The sequence below is a fragment of the Labrus mixtus genome, chromosome 5 (assembly GCF_963584025.1).
Source record: "Labrus mixtus chromosome 5, fLabMix1.1, whole genome shotgun sequence".
Classification (NCBI taxonomy): domain Eukaryota; kingdom Metazoa; phylum Chordata; class Actinopteri; order Labriformes; family Labridae; genus Labrus; species Labrus mixtus.
In genome coordinates, this window is record NC_083616.1 from 27230366 (window position 1) to 27247865 (window position 17500).

Below are 17500 nucleotides of genomic sequence, written 5' to 3' on the forward strand. Positions count from 1 at the left end.
GAGTCAAACAGTGAAGTCACATTGTAGCTCGATGTGCTGTGAAATGGAGATGAAGCTTGTTACCAACAATGTGCTCTTCTGTTTGTGTACATTTACAGTTTCTGAGCTCTACATTAAACATATAAAAGACACTGAGAGTCATTTCTTCAAGTGTGCAACAATAGCTGGTGTGCATCATGTGTGAGGTTCACATCACAGATATTCTCAGGGATTAAAACATTGATTTGGATGTAAATAAGGAGACCGCTCTGAATACAATGACGTCAAAATAGAGGTATCAAAAAATTCCTCCCCAAAAAGCCCCACAAAGTCTTCAGACCAACCACATCGCAGTGAGCTAGATTTAATAAAAAATAAACAAATAGTTTGACACAGTGACAGTTGATAAGAGGTAAACAGTGCAGAATTACATCGCAAAAAAATGAATCTGAAAATGTGAATTATGAGCGTCCATGTAATACAACACACTAATGGTCACCAAAATGCACAGAAATGACATCATCAGACAATAAATGATGAATGAAAGAAGTTGTAAAGTGAATTTGAGGTACATATTTCATGCTCGCTGTTAAGTGTGACCTCAGCTCAGTCACTGAATTTTAAAAATGTCTGCCATGTTGGTGGATGCACAGGTTGGCATTTTGATAAAACTTAGATGTAAAAAAACGTCTAAAAACAATTCCACATCTCACTGTTTTCTTTATAATCAGTTTCTGACCCCTCATCCCCTCCTTCTCTCTACTAAGCTTCTCTTTGCTCTTCATCCTCTCTCTATCTGCCTTCAGTTTGAATTCTTCTCTCCGGTTCTCCTTTTTCTTCTTCTGTCCTGTCGATCCAGAGCCTCCTATATTCGATGGCTCCTCCCGATTCTCTTTCTCAGTTTTTGTCTCTTTCTCGTCTTCATCACTCGCTGCCTCTTGCTGTGTCTCTTCCTTCTCCATCTTCTGATCAGTGTTGATGTTTTGGGGCTGCACCTCTTTCTGTCCTCTACCAAAAGCCTCCTTACTCTGTCCCTCTGTAGCTGATTTAAATTGAAATGGTGTATTTAGTGGTTCAATACTTTGTATGACATTTGGTTGAGATTAATCAGTCTCCATGTCCTCCTCCTGCTGCAGGTCCTCCTGACCCTCCACTCCTCTCTCTCTCATTTCTTTATTCATGTCTGAATGTTGCAGCATCAGCTGTTGTTCTCCTCCTTTGGATTCTGATGTTTTCTTCATGCGCTTCCTTGGGATTTCATATGTGTCAGCTTCTTTATCAGTTACAGACTCCTGTTTCTCTCCGTCTGTCCACTCAACTTTTATCTCCTCTGTGATTCCTTTAGCTGTTGTCTGAGCTTCTTGTCTGACTGCTTCTTCTCTTCTTCTTCTTTGGTTTTCTTTCCCGTCAGCCTTCCTTTGGGTTTCATCAACAGAAGCTTTTCTGTCAGTCTCTAAACTCTCCTCCCCTCTTCCATTATCCTCCACCATTACCCCCTCTTTAGATTCCTCTCTTTGCTCTCTGACTTTTACCTTTACATCCAGTTGTTGCTCTGCCTGCTTTTCTTCTTCTACTCCTCTAATTTGGTTTAGTATCTCCACAGACTTCCTTTGAGTTGTATCATTGTCCTCTTGTAGACCAGCTTCCTGCCTCTCTTCTTGTCTTTGTTTAATCTCAACCCCTACACCCTCTTTTGATTCTGCTGGCTGGTATTTGGTTTCGTCCTGATCTGGTTCAGATTTTTCTCCCTGGTGTTTTTCTGTCTGAAGGTCTTTGTCTGCTAAAACCTCTTGGTTCTTTCTTCCTGTTTCATCTTGATGTTTTTCAGGGTCTGACCTCTCTGTACCTTCCATATTAGCTGACACCTTGTTCCCCACTCATCCTTCTTTTCTTCTGTCTTTTTCACATCCTCACTGCTTTGCTTCTTTTGCTTCTCTGCTTCCTCTTCTGTCATTGTAGTAATGTTCAACTGGTTCCCCTCTTGGTTTCTTTCTTCTCTATCCTCAGGTTCTGTCTGAATCCTCTCCTGTTTCCTGTCTTCTAAAAGAGGCTGGTCCTGAATTCCCCTTCGTTGGTTGATCATGTCATCCTTAGGTTTTCTTTTCATTTCTAACTGAAGCTTCTCTTTGCTCTTCATCCTCTTCTTACTTGTCTTCAGTTTGAATTCTTCTCTCCGGTTCTCCTTTTTCTTCTTCTGTCCTGTCGATCCAGAGCCTCCTATATTCGATGGCTCCTCCTGATTCTCTTTCTCAGTTTTTGTCTCTTTCTCGTCTTCATCACTCACTGCCTCTTGCTGTGTCTCTTCCTTCTCCATCTTCTGATCAGTGTTGATGTTTTGGGGCTGCACCTCTTTCTGTCCTCTACCAAAAGCCTCCTTATTCTGCCCCTCTGTAGCTGATTCATATTGAAATGGTGTATTTAGTGGTTCAATACTTTGTATGACATTTGGTTGAGGTTGATCAGTCTTCATGTCCTCCTCCTGCTGCAGGTCCTCCTGACCCTCCACTCCTCTCTCTCTCATTTCTTTATTCATGTCTGAATGTTGCAGCATCAGCTGTTGTTCTCCTCCTTTGGATTCTGATGTTATCTTCTTGTGCTTCTTTTGGGTTTCATCTGTGTCAGCTTCTTTATCAGTTACAGACTCCTGTTTCTCTCCGTCTGTCCACTCAACTTTTATCTCCTCTGTGATTCCTTTAGCTGTTGTCTGAGCTTCTTGTCTGACTGCTTCTTCTCTTCTTTGGTTTTCTTTCCCGTCAGCCTTCCTTTGGGTTTCATCAACAGAAGCTTTTCTGTCAGTCTCTAAACTCTCCTCCCCTCTTCCATTATCCTCCACCATTACCCCCTCTTTAGATTCCTCTCTTTGCTCTCTGACTTTTACCTTTACATCCAGTTGTTGCTCTGCCTGCTTTTCTTCTTCTACTCCTCTAATTTGGTTTAGTATCTCCACAGACTTCCTTTGAGTTGTATCATTGTCCTCTTGTAGACCAGCTTCCTGCCTCTCTTCTTGTCTTTGTTTAATCTCAACCCCTACACCCTCTTTTGATTCTGCTGGCTGGTATTTGGTTTCATCCTGATCTGGTTCAGGTTCAGACTTTCTATCTGCCTTCAGTTCGATTTCTTCTCTGTGGTTCTCCTTTTTCTTCTTCTGTCCTGTCGATCCAGAGCCTCCTATATTTGATGGCTCCTCCCGATTCTCTTTCTCAGTTTTTGTCTCTTTCTTGTCTTCATCACTCACTGCCTCTTGCTGTGTCTCTTTCCTCTTCATCTTCTGATCAGTGTTGATGTGTTTTATTTGTATTGAATGTCCTGAATCGTCTCTAACTGGTTTCACTGTCTCCTGTTCACTCTCGTCTCCGTAATTTGTTTCTCGTCTTTGTCCCTCATCTTCAGTCTCACTCTTTTCTCCTGTTTTGTCAGGATTGTTCTCGTCTTTAACTGAAATGAGGTGAAGTCTTTCTTCTTCTTTTTCATTCACAACCTTAAATCCTGTTTTATCACTTTTAGATGTGACTAGCTTTTCTTGCTCAGAGTGTTCACTTCCATCCTCACTTCTCGTCTTCTTGTTTTCTGTGAAGACACAAAAGATGGAGAAACTGGTGAAGTTTGTGAATAAAACCTGGCCTCATCATAAATGGATGTATGCAAATGAAACTAAAACTAAATGCTAATCACTTCTTGAACTCTAGTCTCATCAATACATCATCAAACGTCTGCATGACTTTAGGATTCTTACTATCAGAAGACTGACAGTTTGTCACTTACTGGATTTCTTTTGTCTCCGTCTCCACACAACAAAGATGATCACAGGAATGAACAGCAAAGCAGCACAGCCAATCACAGCACCGATAACAACATGCTGAGTGCCAGGAGGACTGGGAGGACTGGGAGGAACGGGAGTAGGGACCACAAAGAAATGATCTGAAATAGAAGTAAATATTGTTTGTATTTACTGTTTATCTTAATAATTACATCATTAAATAATGAATGACTTATATTTACCTGGAATAGTGAGGTGCTTCTCTCTGGTCTGGTTGATCTTCCTCTGTGTGACTCTACAGGTGAACTTCCTCCCATGTCTCTTCTCCACAGTCACTCTGCTGCTGACAGTGTAGAGACCATCAGGACCTCTGACTGTCTCAGTGGGTTCAGCAGAGAGGAGGTTTCCCTCGCCGTCCAGCCAAAACATCTCTGGCTCTGGATACCAGTCTGCAGACTCACACTCTAACAACACTCCATTGTTGTTTTTGGTCATCTGAAGAACAGGTGAGGAGACAGAACCTATAGAGGAGAGAATTCTTACATCAGATATGTGGCGTTGAAGTCTGATACGTCATCAGGAACGCCCCTCTGAAGTCAGAATTCCGACCTGGAAACTCAGAGAACCTTCAGTAGCTCAAGTTAAATCCAACTTGGCTGCTACGTGCATCAACAGTAACATTTAAGCTGTTTAAGCTTTGTTGGAGCCAAATGATGCGTTTGTTTTGTGTCATGCTATTTTCCTTGTGGTTGTGTGTGTTGGCCCTCTACTGGGCACTATGTGTAGCCTGGGCAATAAAGCAACGCTCCAGGTGAGGTGGGACAGGTGATTGAATGGAGGCAAACAGTTTCTCTGCCGTGTCAGCCTGTCGGAGTTAAACGCATCCAACACAGATTTGTTTGTTTTATTTATAGACGTAGTGGTTCGTCATGTTTTCCTTTATTGATAAGAAGTATTTAAAAATAAATGGATTGAAAAATCCAAATCACATCATCAATGGACTGTGTTCATTTCAAGCTTCCACATTCATCCCTCAAGTGACTTTTCTAAACAATATTGGGTTTGTTAAAATTGGTCACTACAAGCTTTTTGAGTAATTTAGTCAATCACACTGATTGTATTGTGAACATGTTGTCATGTTGTTTCTGTGTGCAAACTATCACGTCGTGTGTCGTTATCGTCTGGACAGATAAACACTTTGAAAGCACCAATGAAAGATTTGGATGCACATATTCTTTCTAACATATTCCTCTCTCATCAGCAACAAATCCATGACCGCTGCATGAACATTTATTAAATAATCATAAAAACATGTCCTCTTACCTACAACAAGCTGAACAGTTGAGGTTTTTGACAATGTAGGCAGGAAGCATTTGTATCCTCCCTCATCAGAGACTTTAACTTTGGAGAGTTTCAGTGAGATGTTTCCCTTCTCCAGCTCATCGATGAACACTGATGTTCTTCCACTGAAGGACGGATGTTTTTTAGTCTTCAGTTCTTCGCCATGACGCCACACCAGGACAAATCTGGGGTTCAGGTCAGGTCTCGCCCACTCCACAGTGATTTCAAAAGCATTCATGACGGGGTCCAGGTGACATGGCAGAATAACGTCTTCACCCACCAATGAAACTACTGGCTGAGATGGAACGATCACCTCAGACTGAGCTGCAAACAAACAGGGATTCATTTTTTATTCCTACAGTAAATGTGAGCCATATGGTGTCATTAGAAGGACAAACTTAAACTTCAGTAATTTAAATAACTCTTCATGTCAACATGAACCACACTGTTTGTAATGTTTGCAACTTACCTCTACATGAGTTCATCAGGGCGAGGAAGACAACAGTGTAGAACACCAGGTCAGTGAAGGCACCATGCTGATAGTGAAGGGACCGTCTGTTGGAAACGTGAATCATCCTGGAGCTCTGAAAAGTCAAATACAGCATGATAAAACATTAAAAAAGACGATACTGAGGAGCACTTAAAAAGCCTCTTGCAGGTCAGAGACCACAGTTAATCAAACTGTAGGTAAATAAATGAACGTCAGTATGTGGTGATGGTGACCTCAAAGCCCTCAAGTTAATTTATTAGAATGGTTTATAAACATGATTTTGAAGGGTTGACTTGTTTAGGTTGTCAGAACAGAAATCTGTTTCTGGGTCTCTGAGACTCCACATGTGTTTTAATCATCTTTCTCAAAGTCTGTGATGTGATACGACCTCGTGTGCAAAACTTACCTCTGTGAATTTCTACATTTTCTTATCAAATCATAAACAAGAACATTTGAATTAGTCTTGTTGCACTTTTAAAAAGTTTGTTCAAACCAGCTTGAGAATCAATAACCCTTAATTAGCTACTAGTGAGTATTTTTAACTGCTCAGTTTGTAAGAAGTTGTTTATAATTCATATTAGTGGAACAAATAAACTGGACACTGAGTGTACATTCAGTTAAATATCATCAACGGACACATTTCTGCTTTAAAGGCTTTATATTTGATGTTTCACACTTAAATAGAAATGAAGTTTATCCTCTGAAAATAACTCTGTGAGTCATGACTGTCTATAATGGGTGTAACACCCGAGTCCCACTGTCTGTGATGTTTCCAGAGTTTTCAGAGTCCTATCTTCAGTTTGTTTACATCGTCCGGACGGCCGGCTGACTCCTCCCCTCACGTATAAAAGTTGTTTAATTGAGGGACTAGAGAAAAGAAGAATAACATACTGTACTCACTGATTAACTGTGTTTCTAGATCACGCTCATTTCAGGTAAATTTACATGCAGTGTGAAGATGCATAATAAAGATCGCTAGCATTAGCATGCTAACACAACAATGCAGCGCGAGTTGTTTTGGTTTCATGCTGGTGTTCAAGGGCGACATCTGCTGGATCATAAAATCACATATAAAGCCTTTAATAATCATATTTCATCAAAGTTTAGCTGCAGAACAGCTCAGAGAAGAGGGTCCATCTTTTCAAACACAAACAAACTGAGTTAAACATCCATTGCACTCACCGAAGATCTTTGGGGGCTCATTGCATTTAAAGCAGTGGTTCTCAAACTTTTTAGACTGCGTACCACCTCCGAAAATATTTGGCTCTCCAAGTACCACCATTACGGTAGACGTTAAAATACACTGTAAGCCTATTTCTACACACATTTTACGCAGGAGGCGAATATATTAAAACCTCAAAAAATAAATATATAAAGTGCAGCACAATAAAAATGACAACTTTATACCAACAACCTGTTTGAGAAAATTTAATCTCCAATGTTTCCCACACAAAGACGATACATAGGCCCAAGTATATTTCCGACCTGTTCTTATTTAATTTTTCATTTATCCATAAAATTGAAGCATGCCTGAGAGAGCGCACGAGAGAGTGCAGGCGCGCGTTCCGCAGGCTCCGTGCAACCAGAGCCGCTGTATTATAAGGCTCTGTGTTCAACATAGAAAAATTGCCCCCAAAAAATCCCTCTTGAATCCTGCGGAGTGTTAAGACAGCACAAGAGAGCAGAATCACATGAGCTTCAGAGCAAGAGAGAGAGAGAGAGAGAGAGAGAGAGAGGGAGAGAAAGGGGGAGCAATAAGTTCTGCTGTCCGTACATGCATCAAAACTGAAGCTTCTCCTGGCTCCGTTTTTAAAATGTTAATGTACAGCTGCTTGCTGCCAATTCTGTGCTGAACTCTAATAAACAACAGAATATCTGTTAATGTAGGTCTACAGCTGCTTGCTGATGTTTCAGTACTGAACTATAACGGAATATTGAGTGGAACTTTTCTAAACGTGAGGCGTATTCCTGTAGTTGTTTATGTCTGTGTACGTTCGAGCATAAACTGAGCAGATTAAAATTGTTTGTTGCAAAATTAATTTAGAGGGGAAAACACATTTGATATAAATACAACCCAATAGATACAAGACAGATAAGATAAGAGTATGATAAAAAAAAATGTTGTTTTATGCTGAACATTTATTTTTTTTATATTGTGGAGATTTCTTTGCGTACCACCGGTGGTACGGGTACCATAGTTTGAGAACCACTGATTTAAAGACACACACACCAAAACGGAGCGTTCTGAGAGAGCTGGTTTATACAGGGTCACAAACCTCCTCTGGTGCTTGATTCATGTTATATTTTGACCAAAGCACAGCACAGATGTTTCATTTAGACCACAGGGGGACTGTTTGAAAAGGTGGAGAAGGGGGATGATATGTCCTCTTTAAACACAAGCTAGATGCCATGCATACATGTTTCTAGCTGTGGCTAATTTGAAACCCCTGTCCCTTTCTAAGTTTTGAGATAAATCCTCAGGAGGTGTGAGCATGAATGTCTGTATGACCCTCTCTGTATTAATTATTAACAAGTCCTTCTGTGTCCTTCACTCTGCACGTTTTAAACAAACAGTTTAGTTTCACTTTCATTTGCAAAGAAAAATCAGCGATAAAGTGAATTTAACAATATTCATACATAAACAGACAGTTTGTCATTAGGTAAACTTAAATGTTTTATATAAAGACAGTTTTAAACAATGAAGGCTCAGCAGGAAGTTCACCACCTCTCTGTCCCCACACTGTTAAAGTTTGTCCCGGTTACCGACGGAGTAAAAGACTAAAATCAAACCAGCTGCTGGTTATAGTCGGAGGTATTTGGTTTGAATATATTGACTCATTAAATACAAATAATATGACTAAAGGCTACATGTATTTTAAACTTAATGTTGTCCCATAAACACATCATGGGAGCATCTGTCCCTAAGAAAACAAAAAGTCTAGTCTACGTGTTTAATCTTTAAACAAAGAGAAATTGTTTTTCAGCGTGTTATAAACCCAAAATGAACAAAATTAATTCAAACATATTCATACCTGTTGGATCGTTGTGGAAGTCTACCGAGGACTCTGATGGGTGAAAGTCTGATAAAAAGAGATAAGCAGATCCTCAGATCACCTGTAATAAAAAGGTGTGTTCACGTTTCATCGGCTTTATGAGCTTCAGTGGACGTGACCGTTCATACCGTTCAATGAAGGATTAAAGGATTCAGAACTTCGGTAAAGTTAGAAAGATATTCACAGATTCAGCTTTCAATCACAGTAATGTAGACTGCTGGTGTTATGTCGAGAAATGCACCCCTCGCGGAAGTGTCGGAAAAACGGTATCATATTTCTGCGGGCAGATCTGTGACGACAAAGTAGACTATGTGCAGTTTACACTTGATACACGTAAAGTGTCCTTATTGTTCTGACCTGCAAACACTGTTTGACTCTAATGTGTTTGTAGAGGAAATGTAAAGATGGATGTAAAATCCATCAGTGTAGAAATTGTGTCCTGAAAGGTGCGCATGCAATTCTCTCCACAACACCTCTTGTGGCTCGAATGCACCAAGACAGTCTAAACCAGTGATTCTCAACTGTAGGGTCGGGACCCAAAGGTGGGTCGGGAGCTGTTTTCAGTGGGTCATGTTCCTGGAAAAAACCTGTTCTCGAACAGTCTGTCAAGCGCTTTTTTTGAAAAATGTTTGTTTATATCTTCCGTCAGGAGTTTTGCATCGTCTGAGCTATAACATTTGATTGAAGCTGCAAACTGCAAAAAATGCTCAATTTTGAATTAAATAAATCTGATTGGTTGAAAAATAAAACTTGGTTCATGGTTTTTCAGGGAGGAGTTGGTGTTGGGCCCTGAGTCTAGACAAGTTGAGTACCACTGGTCTTGACCCCTCTCAGGGACCGTCTGCAAATTGCAACACCGGAAAAAAAAGATGTTAAAAAAATATTAAATTATTCATCCTGGAAAGGTGAATTAATTGTAAATAAAATCACTGTATACATATATGATCTCATGTTGTTTATACTACACTTCTTAATTCGAAAAATATGCTTTACCAAAACTCATTTTGAGTAATTTTTAATAGAAATAATTTTCAATAAATCCCATTTATAAGCTGTAGAGTGAAAAAGGTCATTGGGTCGGGGGTTATGTGATTCAGGCCTCGATGCCCTCTCCTCCTCTTTCCTGCTGCAGCTGAGAGTATGACTATGTTTAGGCACTTTGTCAGTGTTACAGCTGCAGAATGACAGATGTTTGAGGGTTCATGTCCAGACAGAAAAAATAACTCAGTCCCTTCTGATTTTGCAAAATATGTACATAAGAGTATGTGTGTTTGTCTTTTTGATCGTAAGTGATTTTGTTCAATTAGTGCACAATTATTGAGGGATCATGTTGACATGCTTTTATTCTCTCTATCCAGACAGGAAGCTGCAGATGACGAACAGGAGAAGAGAGAGAGAGAGAGAGAGAGAGAGAGAGAGAGAGAGAGAGACAGACAGACAGACAGAGAGAGAGAGAGAGAGAGAGAGAGAGTGAGAGAGAGAGAGAGAGAGAGAGAGGGATCAGCAGAGGACGAGATAGAAACCTTGCAGACACTACTGATTAAACTGAAATGTGTGAGATTGTTGGAAATCATTTTGTTATATAATAACAAACTAATGGTAGAAAGATGCATTTTACTTTTTATAATAATCTAATCATAACATTTTTAATAGTGTGAGAACAGGAAGTTCTTAAGTGTTTAAAAACAAGTATTCCCTAAATATGTTTGTTGTTTAACAATGTGGTCTCAAGTACTGTAGGTGTTATTACCTATATTCACCACAAGATGGAGTTTACTACTTTGTGAGTCCTTCTGTGTTTGTTTCTGCATTGATTTGGATGTAAATAAGGAGACCACTCTGCATACAATATCAAAAAAAAGCCCCACAAAGTCTTCAGACCAACCACATCGTACTAAGCTAGATTTAATAAAAAATAAACAAATAGTTTGACACAGTGACAGTTGATAAGAGGTAAACAGTGCAGAATTACATCGCAAAAAACTGAATCTGAAAATGTGAATTAATAATAATAATAATAATAAATTGTATTTACAAGTGCCTTTCAAGACACACAAGGACACTGTATAACAATCAACATTTAGAAACAACGATGGATAAAAACAGCATACAAAAAATAAATGAAATGTAGGACAGTGTAATTACAGTTAAAATGTCAGAGTGAGATCTTGAACAGATGGGTTTTGAGTCTGGATTTGAAGATGGGGAGAGAGTCAATGTTGCGAATGTCAGGTGGCAGAGAGTTCCAGAGCAGCTGAAAGCTCTGCCCCCCATGGTGCTGAGGCGGGCAGAGGGCACGGTGAGGTGGATGGAGGAGGAGGATCTGAGGGAGTGGGCTGAAGTGGCAATGTGAAGGAGGTCAGACAGATATGGAGGGGCGAGGTTGTGGATGGCCTTGAAGTTGTACAGGAGGAGTTTGAAGACGACTCTTTGCTTCACCGGGAGCCAGTGGAGTTGCTGTAGGATGGGGGTGATGTGATGGTATGAGGGGGTTTTGGTGACAATACGGGCAGCAGAGTTTTGAACCAATTGGAGCTTATGGAGGGACTTATGAGGGAGGCCGAAGAGGAGAGAATTACAATAATCAATACGGGAGGTGACGAGGCTGTGGACAAGGATGGAGGCAGTATGGGGGGTGAGGGAGGGGCGGAGATGAGCGTCCATGTAATACATCACACTAATGGTCACCAAAATGCACAGAAATGACATCATCAGACAATAATGTTGATTGAGAGAAGTTGTAAAGTGAATTTGAGGTACATATTTCATGCTCACTGTTAAGTGTGACCTCAGCTCAGTCACTGAATTTTAAAAAAGTCTGCCATGTTGGTGGATGCACAGGTTGGCATTTTGATAAAACTTAGATGAAAAACATCTAAAAATAATTCCACATCTCACTGTTTTCTTTGTGATTGATTTGACAATTTCAAAATCCAAAAGTCTTCAAAAATCCTCTTCTAATGATTTGTTGAAAAAGGTAAATAAGCTGCTCAGCGCTCCATCATTCAGTTCCTCTTCTCTGCTGAGTCGCCTAATGTCGACTGTTTTCTGTTTCAGCTCATCTCCCTTCTCTTCTTTACTCAAAGCTTCTTCCTCATGTGGAGTCCAATCACATGTTTTGGGTTAATATTTCTCTTCTTAAGTTTCTTCTTCAGACTCCATACTAACATCTCCCTCTTCCTCATCCAGGTACCGTTTTAACCTTTGGAGATAAGCCTCTTGTGTTTGTTGTGGTTTGATCCTCCATGTGACATGTTGAGGTTCATCAGTCTCTCCATCCTCCTCTTCCTGCAGTTCCTCTTGACCCTCAGCTCCTCCCTCTCTGAATCCTGTTTGTATATTTTCTTTCTTCCTTCGAGTTTCAATTTCAGCTCCTTCATCAGTTTTGGACCCCTCATCCCTTCTTTCTCTACCCTCTACTTTTACCTGCTCTTTGACTCCTCCAGCTGGTTTATTAGTTGATTTTAAGCGTTCAGCTGCTCGTTTCTTCTTTTCTTCTCTTTCCCTACGATGTTTGCTTTGTGTTTCCATGACCTTTTTTTGATTTTCATTACTGTCCGCTCCTTTGTAAATGTCCCCTGCCTTCTCTTCTGTTGTTTTAGTGAGGGTACTTTGATTTTCTTCTTGATTACTTTCTCCTCTATCCTCAGGTTCTGTCTGAATCCTCTCCTGTTTCCTGTCTTCTAAAAGAGGCTGGTCCTGAATTCCCCTTCGTTGGTTGAGCATGTCATCCTCAGGTTTTCTCTTTTTCATTGAATCGTCTTTAACTGGTTTCACTGTGTTCTGTTCTCCATCATTTGTTTCTCGTCTTTGTCCCTGTTCCTGCTCTTGGTTTGTTTCTTCTTCTTGAACTGAAGTAAGTTGAAGTCTTTCTTCTACAACCTGAAATCCTGTTTTATCAGTTTTAGATGTGACTGGTTTTTCTTCCTCAGAGTGTTTCCCAGTTTTTGTCCCTTTCTGGACTTTGTCACTCGCTGCCTCTTGCTTTGTGCCTTTCTGGACTTTGTCACTCGCTGCCTCTTGCTTTGTCCCTTTCTGGACTTCGTCACTCGTTGCATCTTGCATCTGAGCTGAATCGTCTCTAACTGGTTTCATTGTCTCCTCTTCACTCTCGTCTCCATCATTTGTTTCTCGTCTTTGTCCCTGTTCCTGCTCTTGGTTTGTTTCTTCTTCTTTTAGAATCACATGTAGATCTGTTTCCTTCATTTCATGTTCTCCTGCTGCAGAGACGATGTCTTTTACTGGTTCTGTCACAAGCTCATCTTCAGTCTCACTCTTTTCTCCTATTTTGTCCACATTGTTCTCTTCTTTTTTAACTGAAATGAGTGGAAGGTTTTCTTCTTTTTCATTCACAACTTGAAATCCTGTTTTATCAGTTTTAGATGTGACTAGCTTTTCTTCCTCAGAGTGTTCACTTCCATCCTCACGTCTCCTCTTCTTGTTTTCTGTGACGACACAAAAGATGGAGAAACTGGTGAAGTTTGTGAATAAAAGCTGGCAAATGAAACTAAAACTAAATGCTAATCACTTCTTGAACTCTAGTCTCATCAATACATCATCAAACGTCTGCATGACTTCATAAAATCTTTAAGAGTCTTACTATCAGAGGACTGACAGTTTGTCACTTACTGGATTTCTTTTGTCTCCGTCTCCACACAACAAAGATGATCACAGGAATGAACAGCAAAGCAGCACAGCCAATCACAGCACCGATAACAACATGAGTACCAGGAGGACTGGGAGGACTGGGAGGAACGGGAGTACTAGGAGGACTGGGAGTAGGGACCACAAAGAAATGATCTGAAATAGAAGAAAATATTGTTTGTATTTACTGTTTATCTTAATAATTACATCATTAAATAATGAATGACTTATATTTACCTGGAATAGTGAGGTGCTTCTCTCTGGTCTGGTTGATCTTCCTCTGTGTGACTCTACAGGTGAACTTCCTCCCATGTCTCTTCTCCACAGTCACTCTGCTGCTGACAGTGTAGAGACCATCAGGACCTCTGACTGTCTCAGTGGGTTCAGCAGAGAGGAGGTTTCCCTCGCCGTCCAGCCAAAACATCTCTGGCTCTGGATACCAGTCTGCAGACTCACACTCTAACAACACTCCATTGTTGTTTTTGATCATCTGAACAACAGGTGAGGAGACAGAACCTATAGAGGAGAGAATTCTTACATCAGATATGTGGCGTTGAAGTCTGATATGTCATCAGGAACGCCCCTCTGAAGTCAGGATTCCGACCTGGAAACTCGGAGAACCTTCAGTAGCTCAAGTTAAATCCAACTTGGCTGCTACGTGCATCAACAGTAACATTTAAGCTGTTTAAGCTTTGTTGGAGCCAAATGATGCGTTTGTTTTGTGTCATGCTATTTTCCTTGTGGTTGTGTGTGTTGGCCCTCTGCTGGGCACTATGCGTAGCCTGGGCGGATGCTGTGGTTAAAGCAACGCTCCAGGTGAGGTGGGACAGGTGATTGAATGGAGGCAAACAGTTTTTCTGCCGTGTCAGCCTGTCGGAGTTAAACGCATCCAACACAGATTTGTTTGTTTTATTTATAGACGTAGTGGTTCGTCATATTTTCCTTTATTGATAAGAAGTATTTAAAAATAAATGGATTGAAAAATCCAAATCACAACATCAATGGACTGTGTTCATTTCAAGCTTCCACATTCATCCCTCAAGTGACTTTTCTAAACAATATTGGGTTTGTTAAAATTGGTCACTACAAGCTTTTTGAGTAATTTAGTCAATCACACTGATTGTATTGTGAACATGTTGTCATGTTGTTTCTGTGTGCAAACTATCACGTCGTGTGTCGTTATCGTCTGGACAGATAAACACTTTGAAAGCACCAATGAAAGATTTGAATGCACATATTCTTTCTAACATATTCCTCTCTCATCAGCAACAAATCCATGACCGCTGCATGAACATTTATTAAATAATCATAAAAACATGTCCTCTTACCTACAACAAGCTGAACAGTGGAGGTTTTTGACAATGCAGGCATGAAGCATTTGTATCCTCCCTCATCAGAGACTTTAACTTTGGAGAGTTTCAGTGAGATGTTTCCCTTCTCCAGCTCATCGATGAACACTGATGTTCTTCCACTGAAGGACGGATGTTTTTTAGTCTCCAGTTCTTCGCCTTGACGCCACAAGAGGACAAATCTGGGGTTCAGGTCAGGTCTCGCCCACTCCACAGTCATGTCAAAAGCATTCATGACGGGGTCCAGGTGACATGGCAGAATAACGTCTTCACCCACCAATGAAACTACTGGCTGAGATGGAACGATCACCTCAGACTGAGCTGCAAACAAACAGGGATTCATTTTTTATTCCTACAGCTCAGCAAATGTGAGCCATATGATGTCATTAGAAGGACAAACTTAAACTTCAGTAATTTAACTAACTCTTCATGTCAACATGAACCACACTGTTTGTAATGTCAACTTACCTCTACATGAGTTCATCAGGGCGAGGAAGACAACAGTGTAGATCACCAGGTCAGTGAAGGCACCATGCTGATAGTGAAGGGACCGTCTGTTGGAAACGTGAATCATCCTGGAGCTGTGAAAAGTAAAATAAAGCATGATAAAACATTAAAAAAGACCATACTGAGGAGCAATTAAAAAGCCTCTTGCAGGTCAGAGACCACAGTTAATCAAACTGTAGGTAAATAAATGAACGTCAGTATGTGGTGATGGTGACCTCAAAGCCCTCAAGTTAATTTATTAGAATGGTTTATAAACATGATTTTGAAGGGTTGACTTGTTTAGGTTGTCAGAACAGAAATCTGTTTCTGAGACTCCACATGTGTTTTAATAATCTTTCTGAAAATCTGTGATGTGATACGACCTCGTGCGCAATACTTACCTCTGTGAATTTCTACATTTTCTTAATGAATAATAAATAAGAACATTTGAATTAGTCTTGTTGCACTTGTAAAAAGTTTGTTCAAACCAGCTTTAGAAAATAATTCCACTTGCACTAATCTGAATCAATAACCCTTAATTAGCTACTAGTGAGTATTTTTAACTGCTCAGTTTGTAAGAAGTTGTTTATAATTCATATTAGTGGAACAAATAAACTGGACACTGAGCGTACATTCAATTAAATATCATCAACAGACACATTTCTGCAGTTTAGCTGCAGAACAGCTCAGAGAAGCAAAAAAAATGGGGTAAACATCCACTGCACTCACTGAAGGTCTTTGTGCTATTTCTTCTTTTTAGTTACTAACAAGAACACATGCAGTGACCATTGCTTCATATATTAAAGGGGACATAGTGTGAAAAATCCACTTTGACAGTATTTGTGGACATTTATTTGAGTAACCTGAGCAGTGTTTCCCCTACCATTATATTAGGGGGCGGCCCGCCCCCCCCCCCCTGAAGGTTTTTTTTTTTTTTTCAAGATTCATTTTTGGGCTTTTTGTGCCTTTATTATAGTGATAGGATAGCGGATAGAGTCGGAAATCAGGGAAAGAAGTCATTTAAGGATATCTTTCCGATAGAAAAGGACAGCTGTCATTAAAAGTAACGCATGAACACCAAGATTCCTTCAAGTGTTTGTGTCGTCGTGTCGTTGTGTCGGCATGTCCCCACCCCCCCAACGCTGTAAACCTAGGGGAAACGCTGCTGAGTGTCCACAAAATGTGAAATAAATCCATCCAGTCCTTTGTTTGTGGTCTTACAACACAGAGATAAATGCTCTGTTTCAAATGTGCTCTCCTTGTGATGTCACAGTGAGATTCTGGTAAAAAAAAAAATCCCCTCTCCTCCCCTGATATCTCCACCCATGGACTCCACCCCCACCCTAGAGCAAAACTTTTGGGGGTGGGGGGGGTGCTCCATGCAACCAGAGCCGCTGTATTATAAGGCTCTGTGTTCAACATAGCAAAATTGCCAAAGAAAATCCCTCTTGAATCCTGCGGAGTGTTAAGACAGCACAAGAGAGCAGAATCACATGAGCTTCAGAGTAAGAGAGAGAGAGAGAGAGAGAGAGAGAGAGAGAGTGAGAGAGAGGGAGAGGGAGGGGGAGCGATAAGTTCTGCTGTCCGTACATGCATCAAAACTGAAGCTTCTCCTGGTTCCGTTTTTAAAATGTTAATGTACAGCTGCTTGCTGCCAATTGTGCTGAACTCCAATAAACAACAGAATATCTGTTAATGTAGGTCTACAGCTGCTTGCTGATGTTTCAGTACAAAACTATAACGGAATATCGAGTGGAACTTTTCTAAACGTGAGGCGTACTCCTGTTGTTGTTTATGTCTGTGTACGTTCGAGCATAAATTGAGCAGATTAAAATTGTGTGTTGCAAAATTAATTTAGAGGGAAAACACATTTGATATAAATACAACCCAATAGATACGAGACAGATAAGATAAGAGTATGATAAAAAAAAAAAAATGTTATTTTATGCTGAACGGGTGTTTTTTTTATATTGTGGAGATTTCTTTGCGTACCACCGGTGGTACGGGTACCATAGTTTGAGAACCACTGATTTAACGCTCAAAACAGAGCGTTCTGAGAGAGCTGGTTTATACAGGGTCACAAACCTCCTCTGGTGATTGATTCATGTTACATTTTGACCAAAGAACAGCACAGATGTTTCATTTAGACCACAGGGGGACTGTTTGAAAAGGTGGAGAAGGGGGATGATATGTCCTCTTTAAACACAAGCTAGATGCCATGCATTCATGTTTCTAGCTGTGGCTAATTTGAAACCCCTGTCCCTTTCTAAGTTTTGAGATAAATCCTCAGGAGGTGTGAGCATGAATGTCTGTATGACCCTCTCTGTATAATTATTAACAAGTCCTTCTGTGTCCTTCACTCTGCACGTTTTAAACAAACAGTTTAGTTTCACTTTCATTT

The 17500-nt window shown here is 40.4% G+C and overlaps 2 protein-coding genes across 2 annotated transcripts in view; both read right to left on the reverse strand.

The window, feature by feature from the left end:
- LOC132974866 (butyrophilin subfamily 3 member A3-like) overlaps positions 1-8665 on the reverse strand; it is a 14574-nt gene extending 5909 nt beyond the window's left edge. The window contains exons 1-5 of the mRNA XM_061039168.1: positions 8600-8665; positions 5547-5661; positions 5060-5401; positions 3979-4257; positions 3742-3897 (exon numbers count right to left, since the gene is read on the reverse strand). Of these exons, the coding sequence (XP_060895151.1) occupies positions 3742-3897; positions 3979-4257; positions 5060-5401; positions 5547-5652 (883 nt within the window). The 5' untranslated portion in view covers positions 5653-5661; positions 8600-8665. The remainder of the gene's footprint in view (positions 1-3741; positions 3898-3978; positions 4258-5059; positions 5402-5546; positions 5662-8599) is intronic.
- The window catches only part of LOC132974823 (trichohyalin-like), a 34497-nt gene that overhangs the window by 10346 nt on the left and 6651 nt on the right, over positions 1-17500 (reverse strand). Inside the window, exons 3-9 of the mRNA XM_061039102.1 lie at positions 15082-15194; positions 14593-14934; positions 13502-13780; positions 13250-13420; positions 12947-13065; positions 2128-3424; positions 743-1015 (exon numbers count right to left, since the gene is read on the reverse strand). Coding sequence (XP_060895085.1) covers positions 743-1015; positions 2128-3424; positions 12947-13065; positions 13250-13420; positions 13502-13780; positions 14593-14934; positions 15082-15194 — 2594 coding nt within the window. The remainder of the gene's footprint in view (positions 1-742; positions 1016-2127; positions 3425-12946; positions 13066-13249; positions 13421-13501; positions 13781-14592; positions 14935-15081; positions 15195-17500) is intronic.